At 39.9% G+C, this 19434-nt stretch overlaps 1 protein-coding gene across 3 annotated transcripts in view; it reads left to right on the forward strand.

Annotated features, from left to right (window-relative positions):
- CSMD1 (CUB and Sushi multiple domains 1) overlaps positions 1 to 19434 on the forward strand; it is a 1135715-nt gene that overhangs the window by 992609 nt on the left and 123672 nt on the right. For all 3 annotated transcript variants that reach the window (XM_072142316.1, XM_072142317.1, XM_072142318.1), the window contains 3 exons: positions 547 to 720; positions 1589 to 1762; positions 13004 to 13177. In XM_072142316.1, the coding sequence (XP_071998417.1) occupies positions 547 to 720; positions 1589 to 1762; positions 13004 to 13177 (522 nt within the window). The remainder of the gene's footprint in view (positions 1 to 546; positions 721 to 1588; positions 1763 to 13003; positions 13178 to 19434) is intronic.

The following is a 19434-nucleotide window of genomic DNA, read 5'->3' on the forward strand; positions in this document are numbered from 1 at the left end:
AAATGTGTACTCTTTTCCCACACAACATTCTTCCCCGATGGTATTTTAAACTACATCCACATTACTTATCATTATTTTATGCTACTTGTATGAATGAAATGTTATTTGTACTTGATTTGTGCATTTCCAAACAACAATTTATCTCTGTATATAAATGTGAGTTATTGATTTCAAACTTTGCAATGGAAACATTTCTGGACCATAAGTGTGCCACTAAGGCAAAGGAAATGGCGCAGTAATTCTACAAATAACTTTATGATTGTTACACTTTACTTCTAGTAAATTGGAGACAAGAGTTAAAACGTAATTGCTTTAGATATAGAAGAAAGAGGAAAAATAATGTTATTTCAACTGTCTGAAAATATTTATGTGCTATTTACTGTGCTGAAGTGAGTGGAAATGATACTGAAATGAGAATGAATGTTGGATACTCACACAGTACACTCTGCAGGTGGAATTAAATCCCCTGTCTATTAAAAGCCACTAGTCAGGCTTGTGCTGAGTAAATGTGCTTTCTTTCTTAAGGTGTTGTATTTGTTTTCGCAGTTATTTCATGTGGTGAACTACCTATTCCTCCAAATGGTAACCGGATCGGAACTTTAAATGTTTATGGAGCAACAACAATATTTACGTGCAATTCAGGCTATACTCTTGTTGGCTCACATGTAAGAGAATGTTTGGCTAATGGACTATGGAGTGGCATTGAAACAAGATGCCTGGGTAAATGGATTTAATTTGTTCTTAAATCTCAATAATAGTGACAAATCTACTAAATACAATGATAAAGGATTATAAAAAATAAAGGACGCAATTCATGAGATACAGGCGGTCCCCTACTTAAGAACATTCAACTTACAGACGACCCCTAGTTACAAACGGACATCTGGATGTTGGTAATTTACTGTACTTTAGCCTTAGGCCACAATAAACAGCTGTAACAGTTATCTAAGGTGGCTGAAATGAAGCTTTATTGCTAATTTTGGTTCTTATGACAATCCAACATTTTTAAAATCCAATTGTCACAGAGACCAAAAAATATTTCACTGGGTTTACAATTATAAAAAATACAGTTCCGACTTACATACAAATTCAAATTAAGAACATACCTGCAGAACCTATCTTGTTCGTAACCCGGGGACTGCCTGTAATTGTTTTAGTGATGTGATTGAAAGAATCAATGTGAACAGTTAAGTAATTGTTAATACATGGTTCAAAAGGCTCAACATAAAAAGGTGGGCTAAGGTGCTGAAATCCCAGGGGGTCAAGATCAAGTAGAAGAAAATTTGACGCAATTAGCTACAAATATGGCCTTTTTGTATGGATTTGATTCACAAATAACTTATTCCAGTAAATGAATGATATCTAACTTCATTGTATGTATGAAAATAATATGTATGTAAATGAATGATATGCCCAATCATCCCAAACTAATTAACAATGAACTTAAACATTGAAAAAGGGCTAATTTGCAATGTACTGTCTGACAGTGCCATATTGTGTTTAATGATTCATCTGGTGTATTTCATGTATTTTATATGTATTTTTATTTGTTGCATTTATGCGTTTGTGTTTTTCTATCCAACTGCAGCGGGTCATTGTGGTTCCCCTGATCCAATTGTAAATGGGCACATTAGTGGAGATGGCTTCAGCTATCGGGACACTGTGGTCTACCAATGTAATCCTGGTTTTCGTTTAGTAGGCACATCTGTTCGTATATGCCTTCAGGATCACAAATGGTCAGGACAAACTCCAGTTTGTGTTCGTAAGTACTTTAAATTCTGTAATTTGACTTAAAGAGGAGTTCATATGAATAAGTTGATATTTTGCTGTATAATTCTTCTGGAATTCTCATTCCATCTTACATTCATTACATTTTTTTCAGATTTTGTATTTTCATATCCTTTTAAGAAACTAGGTACCTGAGTATCAACTGAAAATAACACATTATGCCCAGGTGTAGAATTATAAATATATTTTAACAAATTAATGTTTACAAGATTTTACTGATTTACTGATTCTAATTGCCACTTGAAATATTTAGGGTAAATCAAAGCTTAAAATGTCACCTGTAATATAATATGGCTTGTACGCCAAGAGAAATGTAGAACTTTGTCCAAGTTGTACAATCTTCAGGTCAACTTTACCCAATCAATTAAAGTACAAAAGTTTACATGAATTATTTTTTTATTTTACATTAAATTTTTTGTTGAACACACAATATTGAACTACTGGTAACTTCAACTCTTGCTTCATTTAAATTATTGCTTGCTTTTTTAAATAATAATGACTTTGGATAATTATGTCTAAAGAAAATGAAAGAATAACCTCTTTGAACCCTATAGTTTTTTGCATCACAGCATAATTTAAAAAATATAGCCTGTTTGTTGGTGTCTAATGTCTATTTATCTACCGAATTTCAGCCATGCTCTCTTTAGAGGGGTATTCCAACAAAGACAAGTTTCTTATATGTACTCAGCATAACAAAATAACACATTCTCTAATTCACTGTTATCAACAAAAATACAGCATTTCACATATATAATTCCAAACTGCCTCTATCGGTCCCAGAGAACGCAATTTTGGTTGTCCTGGGATCCCACTGTTAATCTTCTGACTTTAGGGTTGGGAAGACATATTGTTCTGCTGAGTGATGCTGTACTGAGATGCTCTTTGCAGTGGCCCCGATACTTGCATTCCACGATCAGCTCACCCACACAGACTTAATACCAGCAAGCAATAGCATGAAGAGAGTAAATCTATAAGCTACAGACATCACTGAGACCCCAACTGATCAGCAAGTTAAGCCCTATCCTGTAGTATAGACTCACAGGAATTGAAGTTATCAGGGACAGTATTTATTGACATTATGCCCTGGACTAGAGTTTCGCCAAATTTTCTAACAAGAATTGTCTTGACTCGAATTGAATCATGTCGATTCACATTAAAAAAAATTGTATTTCCTGGCTGCAGAGAGCCTGTAGGGTGTTGTAGAATGTTGTGCCATGCTCAAATATGCATAGGGAGCATGGTTTGGTCTTCAAACAATTCTGTGTTTTATTATGACATGCACATGACAGCCACTGCTCTTAGAATCGCTTCACTCTTCAATTCCATTGGCACTTACAGGGGAAAACTTGACCAAATAAGTGAAACGGGAACATAGCCTTACAAGATAACATCTGTGCCAGCTCTAAAGGACTGAGCTGAGGGCCAAGATCCCACTATAACATCAAAGAGTGCACTCTTTTTACACTGACATCAGATGATTTCATAGATTATGACAGAACCTGTTCTGTTAAATGCTGATACATGTAGAAACCCCCCCAAAACAGTGGAGAGGTTGTCAGCAGATGTCACTGATCATTTTGCCCTTCTGTTCATCCATCAGTGTCTGCTTTCAATCGGTCAATAACCCATCAGTATTGCCAAAGCCAAAAGCAAACAAGAGTTGATCCAAAACAGAGATGACCAGTAAATGGGATATTTGCATGTCCTCTGTGTTCTGTATCCACTCCTGCTTTTGGCTATCAATCCTGAAGCTTTTCATTCCTTCTGACAGATGAAATGAAGGGGAAAACCAAATATATTGGCAACGTCATAGAGTGGTGGAGGGTAAAAACAGCATTATGGAAATGACAGGGTGTTCCAGGGAGATGTGTTCAGTTGGCAGAAGCAGCAGGAGATCAGAGAGTGGCAGAATCACAGCGTGTGTAAGTGGGCAGCAGCAGTGGCAGCGACATGGTAGGCCACAGTGTGGCACAATAACTGAGTGTGGAGGTGCCGGCAGCAGCAGCAGGAGGTCAGAAAGTGGCACAATGACAGAGTGTGGAGGTGGGTGACAATTCCAGTCCCTGGTAAAGATGATGGGAGGCAGATGTGTGGCATCAGGTCTTTGGCAGCATCAGAATAGTGGCTGAGGCAGGTAGTTAGAATCCAGACTAATTTCTCAACATTTGGCGGAGGCGTCATGGCTGATCTAATTTGAAGCATAAGGCTTTGGTGTATTGAAATCCTGGCCGATCCACACCTGATTCATCTTGACAAAGTTCAGTCTCTCCACATTATGGGTGGACAAGCGGGTTCTCCTTGGGGTAACGATGGCCCCCACCACCCTGAACACCCACACTAATGGCACAATACTGGCCAGGCAGGACAGCTTCTCTACTGCAAAATCCACAAGTTGCGGCCACACATCAAGTTTGGCTGCCCAATAGTCCTGAAAATCCTCTACCAGTCCAAGTAATCCACCACCTGGTGGTGCAGGGTCTGCTACATGTCCTGCTGCTGCTGGCGGCTACCCTTCTTACTAGGCCGGTGAAGGAAACTGCTCATTAAGGGCCCCAAAAATTTTGACACCCAGAACTATGAGAAAAAATCACTCCAGCAACTATGTGGATTTGACAAGAATTTGGGGTATACAGATCCCCCAAAATGGATTATAGGGCTGTGACATCACATAAGCTTGCCCTCGCTGATTGGCTTACATGTGTTCAAGGGTGTTCCTTTCTCCTTCCCAGAGTTCTCTGCAGCATGTAACACGTTGTGCATGTGGCCATTTTGGTAATAAAGGGGAAAAAATAAAAATTTGTTCCCATGAATCACCGGAAACTTTGGATTCAAACCGAATTTTTCTTGAAATTCTAAACAAATTCCACTTTGTTAGAATTGATTCGCCCATCTCTACCCTGGACACATGTTTACATCATATGTGTTTTTTTGTGTTTTTATCATGGTCTCTTTCCTCTCCAACAGTCATTTTCTTGATCTTTATGCTAGTAACTAGAGATGAGCGAGTATACTCGTCCGAGTATACTGCTCGGTCGAGTATTAGCATACTCGGACCGGCTCGTTAATCGGACGAGTACCTCGCCGGCTCGAGATCGAGCAGTAAATTAATAAAATAAATTGAATAAAAGTATTTTTATTGTAAAAAAAAATATTACACATGTTTGCAGATGTTTTACTTGTAAGAACACATTGAAATAACACTATTCTTCACTTTCCAGGTGTTCGCGCGTGTCTCCCGCTAAGTTAGGAGATGTTCGGAACATATGGAATGTGAAGAATATTGTTCTTTCAATGTTTTCTGCACTTAAATGCTCCTGTATTCACTGTTTTTAATGTTTTAATTCTATTCTTCACTTTGCAGCTGTGCGCGCGTATCTCTGAACCTATCCGGAGACACGCGCGCACACCTGCAATGTGAAGAATAGAATTAAAACATTAAAAACAGTGAAAACACGAACATTTAAGGGCAGAACACATTTAAATAACACTATTCTTCACATTCCAGATGTTCGTGCACATCTCCTAACTTAGCGGGAGACACGCGCGAACACCTGGAAAGTGAAGAATAGTGTTATTTCAATGTGTTCTTACAAGTAAAACATCTGCAAACATCTGGAATTTTTTTTTTGCACTGTTCTTTTACTGTTCAGTTTTATTAAAAAAATGCTCGGGTCTCCCATTGACTTCAATGGGGCTCGTTATTCGAGACGAGCACTCGAGCATCTGGAAAAGTTTGTCTCGAATAACGAGCACCCGAGCATTTTAGTGCTCGCTCATCTCTACTAGTAACTTTACTTCTTCGATTCTGCCAGTGTTGATCCATACACATATTATTGTTTACTGCTTCCCTATTATACATTTAATTGAAATTATTTTCAACCATATCCTAACCCCAGGGAGAGCCCTTCTCTTCCAGTGTTTCATTATTGCTTTTCTTTCCAAGAACAGGACCTTCATAAAGAAACAGTTTTGAATTGTTATAACAGCAACAAACAAGTCACCCTGCAAAATACATGTACTAATATTAAATGTGTCACTGTAGGGGAAACGGGGCAAATGGGGCAGGATACAATACAACTTAATTAATTTAGACCAATGGTTCTTAACCGGGGTTCTATCGAACTCTAGGGGTTTGGTGAGTCGGTCTCAGGGGTTCGGCGGAGCCTCCGCCATGGAGGTCAAGACACACACATATTATATCTATCACTACAGAAGGGTTTGGTGAATGTGCATATGAAACTGGTGGGTTCAGTACCTTACACGAGGTTAAATGCCACTGGTATAGATACACATACAAACTGTACAAATTCTATTAGGGCAAACTAAGGACAATTGAAGCCTCTAATTGTGCATGACAAGGCCGTCTAATATTGAACATGCACTTCTCTTATCATTGTGGGGTTCGTGTAAGGGGTGCTTTGTTATAATATTCTGGGATATATACTGTATATACCTGCATATAACCCCAGGTTCGATAATTTTACCACAAAATCTGTGAAAACTAACTCGAGTATAAGCCAAGGGTGGGAAAAGCATTGGTCACTGCCTCTGTCCAGTAAATAGCTAGCCAGCCTTCCCATGCCCCCAATATACGACTAGTTAGCATTCCACCAGTATATAGCCATCCAGCACATTCCCCCCAGTATATAGCACACCCCCTGACCACCAGGAAATAACCAGCCCTCAGTATATAGGATATAGCCAGGCAGCCTATTGTATAAAGCCAGCCCATAGTATATAGCCAGCCAGCAGTATAGAATATAGTCAGCCAGCTCCATAGTATATAGCTAGCCCATAGTTTGTAGCCAGCCAGTCCCTAGTATATAGCTGACCATCTCCATAGTATGTAGCCAGTGGCAGGTCTGTGTTTCTAGCGGCACAAAGGCTATGAAGTCAATCACCTGCTGATGTCATTGCCTGTACAGACCTGCCACTGGAAGAAAGAAGAAAACCTGTGGGGGGCATTGGAAGGGTGAGTATATTTTATAGACTTGTATATAAGCTGAGCTTGTTTTTATTCAGCACATTTTTGTGTGGAAAACTCCAGCTTATACAGGTAGTTATAACCTGTACTAAAGTGTTAATTGTATTACTTATTTTACATCTTGCATCAAGAGAAGCAATAGTTCTGTGTTGTCATGTATTACATGTAGATTCTTATGATGCCTATGTGGGATATCACAGTCATAGTTTAATAGCCGCTTCTGAAAATAAACTATGACTGTGATATCCCACACAGCATCAAAAACTCTGTCATAGCATTATAGTACAGGTTATAATTAAATCTCCCAGGTTATTATATTAAAGAACCCATCACACGATCCCCACAAACACGAAGGAAAGTGCATGTTCAATATTAGACAGGGTCTTGACTTAGTGGTTTCAATACTCCTCACTTTGCCCTAATATAATTAGTACCATTTATATGTGTCTTCCTATTTCAACGTTATATTTTTTTCTGCCACTTATATCTTTGTGCCCCCTGTCCACTACAATGACAATGGATTCCTATTGTTGGTGAAAACCCTGTCAGGACAGATTACTGGTGTGTTGGAATATACCTTTACAATTAATGTTAACCCCTTAACTACCTGGACCTTTTTTGTTTCATTTCCATTTTTCACTCATCACCTTCAAAAATTGAACTTTTTTATTTTTGCACGTAAAGAGCTCTGTGATGGCTTGTTTCTGGTGTAAAAAAATTGAACTTCATAATGATGGTATTGAATATTCCATGCCGTGTACTGGGAAGCAGGAAAAAAATTACAATTGTCGTGAAAATGGTGAAAAAAGCACTTGCAGCATTTCTTGTGGGCTCGGATTTTACGGCTTTCACTGTGCGCCACAAATGACATGTCTACTTTATTCTTTTGGTCGGTATGATCAAGGGGATATTAAATTTGCATAGGTTTTATAATGTTTGCATACATTTACAAAAATTAAAACCTCCTGTACAAAAAAATTAAGGGGGATTTTGCCATCTTCTGGCGCCAATAACCTTTTCATACTTTGGTATACAGAGCTGAAGGTTTTCTCATTTTGTGCGGCTTTTGATGAAGTTTTTAATGCTTCTATTTTTAGGACTGTAGAACCTTTTGATATTTTTTTATTGAATGTTTTTTGCTTTTCAAAATGTCAAAAATGCCATTTTCGACTTTGGGTGCAATTTTCCATTACTGGGTTAAAAGCAGTGAAAAACCGTTATTATATTTTGAAAAATCAGGCATTTTCAGACCCAGTGATGCCTAATGTGTTTATAATTTTTTACAGTTTATTTATATTTATATCATTTCCAGGGAAAGGTGAGTGATTTTTATGTTTTTTAATTATCATTTTTTTAAAAACTTTTTTTATTTTTATTATTACAATTTTTAGACTCCCTAGGGTACTTTAACCCTAGATTTTCTGATCGATCCTACCATATAGTGCCATACTACCCATGCGCCACCATCTTTTTGAAGCCGCCGGCAGTTTTGGCTGCAGCGATCGCAGGGATAACACCCACGATCGGTGCTAGCACCGATCATGGATGTTACCGGCAAGTCTTTGCTGCAATATGCAGCAAGACTTACCAGCTATGGAGAGAGCTCAGCCAGTGAGCCCTCTCAATGTACCCGCACCCGACGTGTCCCGTATTATTACGGCGCACGTCAGTAAGGGATTAAATGTGATTAATGCCCCAAACATATAACGGGGTATAACATTGACCTGATGGGAGATTTTGGTTTTGCATCTTTTGAGCCTCTCTGTGATGATTCTAATAAACTATTTCAGTTAGAACGTAAGCTTGTTGTTCAAAATCCTCATAAATAGAAAAACACAGCAAAGTAGCACTTTGTAAAATAGTTACTGTTACGTTTATAAAATTCATTCAGTGTAAGTGTTCTTTCCTTTAGTTTCTATTCCTGTAGAATATAGTATTATCTAAACAGTCAGGCAAGTAACATTTCATTTTCACAGCATTCACCTTTCCAGAAGAGTCCATGATCTCCAAACTTGTTGCAGAACTGTGTTCAACTTCAAAAGAAATAACTTTCTTCACTTAATCTTTGACTGTATCACTCTCCAGGATTCAGCTTTTATCTTCGGCAGTTTCAAAAGGATTGCAATGAGTGTTTGTGTGTGCCTTTTGCTTTTCTATTAATATACTGTGCATTTTATACGTCAACTTTTTTTCTTTTTCAAATTTAGGATTCAAGCAAGTAACATATCGATACAATTTCAGTAGAGTGTAAAGTTCACTGAATCTGATTGAATCAGATTGCATATATACATCTGTATGAGCCACAAAGGAAATGTGGAAGCAATTGCCTGATTGCACTATTTTCTGGGTTAGCCAAGGAGAAAAAGACAAGCCTGATTTTAAATAAGGATTTTGAGAAATGTTGGGAAGTTAACTGTGTCAGCCAAAAGATTTTACATTGCTGAAGTGTTTATAGTATACTCACAGTGCACTTATTGCTAAAATCTCACTTATCAATCAGTATGAAGCAAAGACTGAACTAATATCTGTGTCAATAATGACAAGAAATGTATTAATATTATTTTTACTATTGCAAATCATAATGTAATCATATAAGATCTAACATGGAGAGTAAGAAAATATTTTTTAAGCCTGATGATGCCATAGGGCTGCAAGTCTTTACATCTACAGTATGTAAAAAGCTATAACCCACCACCCAAAAAGAAAAAAAGGCAGTTCAATATCAATATTATTGGTTGAGGTTTAGAAATAGCTTGTTGTTGCAATTGTTCGGGTACTATTTGCAAAGGAGGAAAATCTATGTTTTGTACTATTTAATACTATTTAACCCCTTAAGGACGCAGGGTTTTTTGCTCATTTCTTGCTCTCCACCTTCAAAAATCGATAACTTTTTTCATTTTTCAGAACTGTGTGAGGGCTTATTTTGTGCGTAACAAATTTTACTTTTCCGTGATGTTATTTATTATAACATGCCGTGTGCTGGGAAGAAGGAAAAAAATTCCAAGTGTGGAAAAATCTGAAAAAAACCTGTCACATTCTTGTGGTCTCAGATTTTACGACTTTCACTCGGCGCTCCAAATAAAGCCTCTACTTAAATTTTTTTTCAGTACGAACGCGGTGATACCAAATTTATACAGGTTGCGTTTTAATACATTCTCAAAAATTAAACGAATGTGTATGAAAAAGAATAAACAAAATTTTGTCATATTCTGACGCTAATAACTTTTACATAGTTTGGTGTACGGAGCTATGTCATTTTTTACAAAGTGAGCCGACGTTTTCATTGCTACCTTTTTGAGGACTGTGAGATATTTTGATCACTTTTCATTACATTTTTTATGTCATGTAAAAAGGTGTAAAAGTCGCATATGGGCCCCATTTCCCGTCACGGAGGTCACCGCCGGTCGTAACAGTTTTTATATTTTGATAGATCGGGCATTTTGGGACACTGCGATACCTAATGTGTTTGTGATTTTTTTTATGTGTTTACTGATTTATTATATTTTATATCAGTTCTAGGGAAAGGGGGGTGATTAGAATTTTTTATATTTTATGAATTTTATGAATTTTTTAAACTTTTTTTTCTTTTTTTTCTTAGACCCACTAGAGTGCATTAACCCTAGATGGTCAGATTGTTCCTACCATATACTGCAATACTATTGTATTGCGGTATATGGAGTTTTTGCATGTGATTCGTTTCAATGAGCCACTTGCTCAATGTAACAAATATGCAGAAACCATTCAGCCTTGGGTCTGACGAAGATCCGAGGCTATCATGGCAACCGTTCGCCACCCCCCAATAACATAACAATAACATTGGGGAGGAGCAACGATCGAAGGTAACATGGCGGCGCCAAAGAAGAGGTTAACACCTCTTCCCTAGCGATGGGTCTTTGCTGCAATATGCAGCCCATTAGCCCTCTTCATACACCCTTCATAGCTCTGCGGCGGATATATCCGTTGCAGAGCATGAAGGAGTTAAATTTATTTCCACAATGGGAATAAAGCCGAGGACAATGGATAGAAAAAAGATCCATTAGTATATTTGGTTGCAACAGTAATCAGGCATGTTGCTCTAGATTGGTTGGGTCTAGAGAAAACTGTGCCAGATCATTTTTTAAAGTATTTAACCGGTTAAGGACCGGGCCCTTTCCTGTTTTATCATGTCCATTTTTCACTCCCCACCTTCAAAAATCTATAACTTTTTTATTTTTACACGTAAAGAGCTGTGTGACGGCTTGTTTTCTGCGTAACAAATTGCACTTCATAATGATGGTATTAAATATTCCATGCCATGTACTCGGAAGCGGGGAAAAAATTCCAAATGCAGTGAAAATGGTGAAAAAACGCATTTGCGCCATTTTCTTGTGGGCTTGGATATTGCGTCTTTCACTGAGCGCCCCAAATGACATGTCTACTTTATTCTTTGGGTCGGTACGATTAAGGGGATACCAAATTTGTATAGGTTTTATAATGTTTTCATACATTTACAAAAATTAAAACCTCCTGTACAAAATTTTTTTTTTTGATTTTGCCAACTTCTGGCGCTAATAACTTTTTTATACTATGGTGTCATTTTTTGCGAAATTTGATAATATGTTCAATGATATCATTTTTAGGACTGTACGACCTTTTGATCACTTTTTATAGATTTTTTTAGATTTTTCAAAATGGCAAAAAAGTGCCATTTTCGACTTTGGGCGCTATTTTCCGTTACGGGGTTAAACGCATTGAAAAACCGTTATCATATTTTGATAGATCAGGCATTTTCGGACGCGTCGATACCTGATGTGTTTATGATTTTTACTGTTTATTTATATTTATGTCAGTTCTAGGGAAAGGGGGGTGATTTGAAATTTTAGGTTTTTTTATTATAATTTTTTTTTTTTTACTTTTTTTTATTTTTATTTATACTATTTTTCAGACTCCCTAGGGTACTTTAACCCTTGGTTGTCTGATCGATCCTGCCATATACTGCCATACTACAGTATGGCAGTATATGGGGATTTTCTTCCTCATTCATTACAATGTGCTATCAGCACATTGTAATGAAGGGGTTAAAATGAAATAGCCTCGGAAGACCCGAGGCTACCATGGAGATGGATCGCCGCCCCCCGATGACGTCACGGGGAGCGGCGATCCCAGGTAAGATGGCGGCGCCCCTGCGCCGCTATCTGTTTGAGGCTGCCGGCAGCTTTGCCGGCAGCCCATGCTGTAGAAACACCCGCGATCGGTGCTAGCACCGATCGCGGATGTTACCGGTAAGCCTTTGCTGCAATATGCAGCAAAGACTTACCGGCTATGGAGAGGGCTCAGCCCGTGAGCCCTCTCCATGCAGCGCGACGCGACCGCCGCCGTGAATACACGGCGGGCGGTCGCGAACCGGTTAAATAAAGGGTAGAAGTTAGAGGTGGTGAAAGTCCCTCTTTAAACAACCACCTGCACAGAGCCTTAATGTGATCTGACATGCTAGTGATCTTCTGTCCGTCTCGCTAGCAGAGTGAAAAGCAGATAACGAAGAAGGCATTGAAATATACACTTTTATCTCATAATTATTTTGTAATTGGAGGAAACAAACAAGGACAGTGAGCCCTGGCCCTGAGACCCCCAATCTGTCCCTACCTAATTATTGGGTCTCCCCTAAACGGAGGCCAATAACTGGGTGACGTTCCCTACCTGGGCAAGGTGTGAACATGTAACAAACACAATAAGCGAGCAATAACCAAATCACAATTCTAATAGAGAAGTCGAGACAAGAAATCAGAAACTAGAGAATATAATAGAAGCTAGAGAACACAGCAAGGTAGCAGTTTAAGCAGCAAGGAGTCCAGACTAAACTGGACACTTATAGGGAAACTCTACCCTGCCACAAGTGGAAGGAGCAAGCAATTACAGGTCAGTGTTAACTCTTGCAAGACAGAATCAGTGAGGAGCATGGCAGAATCAGGTCAGACAGTCATAGAACCTAGTTCAGACTGCAGGATGACAAAGTGTCTCCTACCAGCACGGATAGAGGAGACAGCAGGCACAAACGTGACATATTTTACAAATTTTCTTGTCCTCAAATATATAACTGTTTAATGGAATTTAAAGGGGGTTATAGCCGGAGAATAAACATACATTAAGGTACTCAGGTGTTCCATAACGTGTATACAAGTGCGTCGAAATCTAAAAAATTTAACTACGTAACTTTGCAAGCGTTAAAATGTGTTTTTGTTTTTTTTTTTGAAGCTATCACTTGTGGACACCCTGGAAATCCAGCCAATGGGATAACAAATGGAAGTGAATTTAATTTAAATGATGTTGTGAACTTCACCTGCAACATAGGTTATGTACTTCAAGGGCCATTTCAAGCACAATGCCGCAGTAATGGAATATGGAGCAGCTCTCTCCCAATTTGTCGAGGTAAGAACATATAAACTTTTCTGATTTTCTTTTTTACCTTGACTGCATTATATTTACATACAAAAACCATATACATCGCCATACACTTTTCTACCTTAGTTATTCTACCTAAGAATTATTTTGTCAAGTAATCCACGACGGGTAGCACGACGGGCACATGTTGGCGCCGGGGAGAGGAGGAGAGCGATGTTCACCCCTATCCCACTCAATACAGGAATATTGCGCACAGTGCCGTATACCGGGAAAAGATAGGACAGTTCCTATCTTTTCACAGGATACAGAACGGTACGGTCCCGCACGTGTGTGGCACCGTATCGCTCCCGTAGGGCGCCTTGTGGCCATTGCCATCTATGGAGGACGTATATCCAACATATCTACGTTGGCCTTATGAATGTGAATGCAGCCTAAGTCAAATTTTGGATACACATACCTTTGCCACAAACTGACATAATAGTTCACCGGTGTAAGTTAAGGGGTGCAGGGAGAAGGCTAACAGCTAAGATCTCTCCATACAGACTAGGTGTTTTCTGCATGTTTCAGCAAACACCCACCATTAGTACCCATGATCAGAATCTGTATGAGAGTCCAAGCATTGTCATTACTGAAGATCTGTTACAATATGCTGGTAACAGATAATGTTCAAAAAGGTCATATATTGCTATACTGTAGTATGTCAGTTTATGATAGGATAAATCGGTGACCCTGGGGTTAAAGTACCCTAGACTAAAATATGGAAAATAACATTTGTTATTTGGGATATGTATATGTATGTATATATGTGTGTGTATATATATATCTATATATATCTATATATATAGGTATGTATATATATATATATATATATGTATATATATAGGTATATATATATATATAGGTGTATATATATATATATATATATATATATAGGTATATATATATATATATATATATATATATATATATATATATATATATATATATATGTATATATATATTTCTCACTTCCCCATACAGATGGTAGACATAGAAATGAATATAAATATATCTGGAAAAATACATTTTTTCTATAAAATATATGTTATCATTGCATTTTGCTCCTTAGCTGCAGGAAGTTAATAAAATCCATTTACACACACAGTAAAGCGAATCGCTTGTTTTGATCTAAATATTCATTCTCCCTCCAAACGTACATTCTTCTTGATGGAAGAAATCTACATATCTTCACATACTTTATCTAGAATAAATCTCTTTTTCTTGCATGCAGTACATCACATTTCACCACAGAATGAAGCACAGAGCAGCCGCATACTAGATTGTTGTCAAAGCTTCAAGGACTAAATTGATTTAGTCACTAATGGAAATTCGTGTCACTAGATCCCTGATAAGATATCTGTTTTCAATATGTTTTGTTCAAAATTTGTAAGGTACAGGAAAGTTTCTGAACCAGATGACATCAGGCGTACCTGCTGTGTTTAGGATGTACTTTATTCACTTAACTTCTTATTTAGATGCATCCTTCCTGAAGCCTTGGTGTACACAGTGCACATGAGCTGTATGCGGATTACTGCTAATGCCATACCTGAACTTAAAAGGGTATTCTCGTCTGGGCATTCACATCCAGATTCATTAATCTGCCTTATATAAACATTTCTTCAATTAGATGTCATTAAAAAAATTAACTGTGTGAAGATCATTTTGCATTTATGTAGTTATATGGTCCCTTAGAAACAAGACTGGTTCCTTGGATACGGCCACTTCTGCTGGAGGGATCACACAAAGAAACAAAACGTTTTTGTGTATGAAATGTCCAGGATTGACTGCATAACACCACAGCCATCCTGTGGTAATGATTGCTGAATCCAGGAGGTCACGCAGGGCTTAATAGCCATTGCTATTGCTCTCTGGCCATTGCTGCCAAAATGTGAGGTGGTCGTATCCAAAGAAGCCATCTCGTTTCTAAAGAACAACATGGCTACATTTATGAGAAATTATCTTCACACAAACGATAGAAGAAATCCAGCTGTCCAAACTCCATATAGATAGAGACGCCTCGGTGGATGTGGTTAAATACAAATTTTCATCTTTATTTTCCACACTTAAAACACGGCATAACAGCGAACAGAGGGAAAACGCACTGCCATATAGTTGTGTCCAGCCATAACCATTCTTATTTTGTAAATATCGATTCACTAGGATCTAACACCATCAATTTACACATTTCCAACAAGGCAGCCAATGGATAGCCAGCTGTCCAGCTGTCCGAACTCCATATAGATAAAGACTAGAGATGAGCGAACACTAAAATGCTCGGGTACTCGTTATTCGAGACGAACTTTTCCCGATGCTCGAGTGCTCGTCTCGAATAACGAACCCCATTGAAGTCAATGGGAGACTCGAGCATTTTTCAAGGGGACCAAGGCTCTGCACAGGGAAGCTTGGCCAAACACCTGGGAACCTCAGAAAAGGATGGAAACACCACGGAAATGGACAGGAAACAGCAGGGGCAGCATGCATGGATGCCTCTGAGGCTGCTTAATCGCACCATTATGCCAAAATTATGGGCAACAGCATGGCCATGACAGAGTGACAGAATGAAGCTAGATAGCATGTAAAACATCCAATAATTGACCCTGACACTATAGGGGACGGCATGCAGAGGCAGAGGCAGCGGCAGCAGGCTAGAGAGTGGCATGGCGACATACCCTAATTGGACTCAGGCTTCAAACCAATGGGTGTCAGAGAGGAACCAAAGGAGGTGAGCAAGAAGCGCTCAAATAATATCGGTACATGATAAAAGTTTGCCAGTATATTTTGTGGATTACACAGCAGGGTGGCGACAAAGTTAACATGGAAGCCATGAAAACAACCCAAAATTCTGCCTGACACAGCTCGTTTGATAAGGGGACCATGTATGCTTACAGTTCATGCCAGTCGCTGCACTGGCTGCCAGTCTCCTTTCGAATACAGTTTAAAATAATAATAACCCTCATCCATAAAGCTCTGTATAATGCTGCACCCCCCTACCTCTCCTCTCTTATCTCAGTCTATCGCCCAACCCGTGCTCTTAGATCCGCCAGTGATCTTAGATTAACCTCTACCCTAGTGCGGACCTCCCACTCGCGTCTCCAAGACTTCTCTAGAGCTGCACCAATTCTATGGAATGCTCTGCTCCGGACTATCAGACTAATACCTAACCTCCAAAGTTTCAAACGTGCTCTTAAAACCCATTTCTTTAGGCAGGCCTATAACACTCATTAACTGCATGAAGTTTTAACTCTTCTACTAACCCGTCCTGTGTCGTCCTCCCATCTGTTATCCAGCAACCAACAGGCACCAGACTTCTCTGCAGTCCCATTCACCCTGGACCTGGTATATAAGATGACGGCTGAGTGGTTCAAGCGACAGCAATTCCATTTATTATATTTTTTTCTATTCCCTAAGAAGAATGGCTTGACCATTAAATATTCTTTTACCTCGTGTTACCCCATCATCTTCATAAACCGTAAGCTCTGGCGAGCAGGGACCTCACTCCTGTTGTTCCATACAAATGTTGTGCTCTGTTACATTACATTTGTATTTGTTTCCTATGATTTGTAAAGCGCTACAGAATATGATGACGCTATATAAATAAAGATTATTATTATTATTATTATGGAGGCAGTGAACTAGTAGTAGATTAAAGGTGCTGCAACTATGTTAGTTGGATCTTGGGATGGAGCTGGCGCTCTGCAGCCAGGCGAGCTTTTGCCAATCCAAGCCCCTGTCTCTAGGCTACTCCCCAAACAGCACTTCTAAGAACCTTTTGTATAAGATCAAGTGTAGTAGCGTTCTTATAAGTTTAGGATATGCCGGGTGAGGGGAATGTAAACAGATGCGCAAGAAGCGCTGAAATAATATCCCTAAATGGTAAAAGTTTGCCAGTATATTTTGTGGATAACACAGCAGGGTGGCGACAAAGTTAACAACTTTGATGTGGAATGCCCTGTAATAGCTCTTGGGCGGTGTGCCTTTTATCGCCTAGGCTCAGCAGTTTCAGCACCGCCTGCTGTCGCTTAGCGACGGCACTGCTGCTGTGCCTAGAGCCACCGACTGATGGCGCCATGCCCACGGATGGTAATTCGGAGGAGGAGGAGGTGGAGGAGGGGTGGGAGGAGGTATAGTAGGCCTTTGAGACCTGGACCGAGGTAGGCCCCGCAATTCTCTGCGTCGGCAGTATATGACCAGCCCCAGGGTCAGACTCGGTCCCAGCCTGCACCAAGTTAAGTGTAGTAGCGTTCTTATAAGTTTGGGATATGGCGGGTGAGGGGAATGTAAACAGATGCGCAAGAAGCGCATGATGCGCATGGAGCTGGCGCTCCGCTGCCAGGCGAGCTTTCGCCAATTCAAGCCCCTGTCTCTAGGCTACTCCCCAAACAGCACTTCTAAGAACCTTTTGTATAAGATCAAGTGTAGTAGCGTTCTTATAAGTTTAGGATATGCCGGGTGAGGGGAATGTAAACAGATGCGCAAGAAGCGCTGAAATAATATCCCTAAATGGTAAAAGTTTGCCAGTATATTTTGTGGATAACACAGCAGGGTGGCGACAAAGTTAACAACTTTGATGTGGAATCCATGAAAACAACCCAAATTTCTGCCTGACACACCTCGTTTGATAAAGGGACGATGTATGGAGGCAGCTATATGGACGACTTTTGGAGGTAGCAATGGAGACAACGTGTGGAGGCTGCTATGGAGACAATTTAATTTGGATAGTGCCTGTATGTGGCAGTCCCAAACATTTTTCAAACCAGAGGAGCAGGTAGGTGGCCCTGCAGTAAAATGGAATAGATTGAGTGCCTGTATGTGGCAGTCCCAAAAATGTTTCAAACCAGAGGAGCAGGTAGGTGGCCCTCCAGTAAAATGGAATAGATTGAGTGCCTGTATGTGGCAGTCCCAAAAATGTTTCAAACCAGAGGAGCAGGTAGGTGGCCCTGCAGTAAAATGGAATAGATTGAGTGCCTGTATGTGGCAGTCCCAAAAATTTTTCAAACCAGAGGAGCAGGTAGGTGGCCCTCCAGTAAAATGGAATAGATTGAGTGCCTGTATGTGGCAGTCCCAAAAATGTTTCAAACCAGAGGAGCAGGTAGGTGGCCCTGCAGTAAAATGGAATAGATTGAGTGCCTGTATGTGGCAGTCCCAAACATTTTTCAAACCAGAGGAGCAGGTAGGTGGCCCTCCAGTAAAATGGAATAGATTGAGTGCCTGTATGTGGCAGTCCCAAAAATGTTTCAAACCAGAGGAGCAGGTAGGTGGCCCTGCAGTAAAATGGAATAGATTGAGTGCCTGTATGTGGCAGTCCCAAACATTTTTCAAACCAGAGGAGCAGGTAGGTGGCCCTCCAGTAAAATGGAATAGATTGAGTGCCTGTATGTGGCAGTCCCAAAAATGTTTCAAACCAGAGGAGCAGGTAGGTGGCCCTGCAGTAAAATGGAATAGATTGAGTGCCTGTATGTGGCAGTCCCAAACATTTTTCAAACCAGAGGAGCAGGTAGGTGGCCCTCCAGTAAAATGGAATAGATTGAGTGCCTGTATGTGGCAGTCCCAAAAATGTTTCAAACCAGAGGAGCAGGTAGGTGGCCCTGCAGTAAAATGGAATAGATTGAGTGCCTGTATGTGGCAGTCCCAAACATTTTTCAAACCAGAGGAGCAGGTAGGTGGCCCTCCAGTAAAATGGAATAGATTGAGTGCCTGTATGTGGCAGTCCCAAAAATGTTTCAAACCAGAGGAGCAGGTAGGTGGCCCTGCAGTAAAATGGAATAGATTGAGTGCCTGTATGTGGCACTCACAAAAATTGTTTCAAACAGAGGACCGGGTAGGTGGCCCTCCAGAAAAATTAAATGCATGAAGTACTATAGCAAGAGCCAGTGGGCCCTGTCAAAAAATAGCCATTTTCCTCTGCTTTACTGTACAAAGAGGAGGAGAAGGAGGAAAATGAGGAGGAGGAGGAGTGGATCAATTATTCAGGTTGAGCTTCCTTCACCTGGTGGAGATTGGAAATTCTGAGAAATCCAGCCTTTATTCATTTTAATAAGCGTCAGCCTGTCAGCGCTGTCAGTCGACAGGCGTGTACGCTTATCGGTGATGATGCCACCAGCTGCACTGAAAACCCGCTCGGACAAGACGCTAGCGGCAGGGCAGGCAAGAACCTCCAAGGCGTACAGCGCCAGTTCGTGCCACATGTCCAGCTTTGAAACCCAGTAGTTGTAGGGAGCTGTGTGATCATTTAGGACGATGGTATG

The sequence above is a fragment of the Engystomops pustulosus genome, chromosome 3, assembly GCF_040894005.1.
Source record: "Engystomops pustulosus chromosome 3, aEngPut4.maternal, whole genome shotgun sequence".
In the NCBI taxonomy this organism is placed as follows: Eukaryota; Metazoa; Chordata; class Amphibia; order Anura; family Leptodactylidae; genus Engystomops; species Engystomops pustulosus.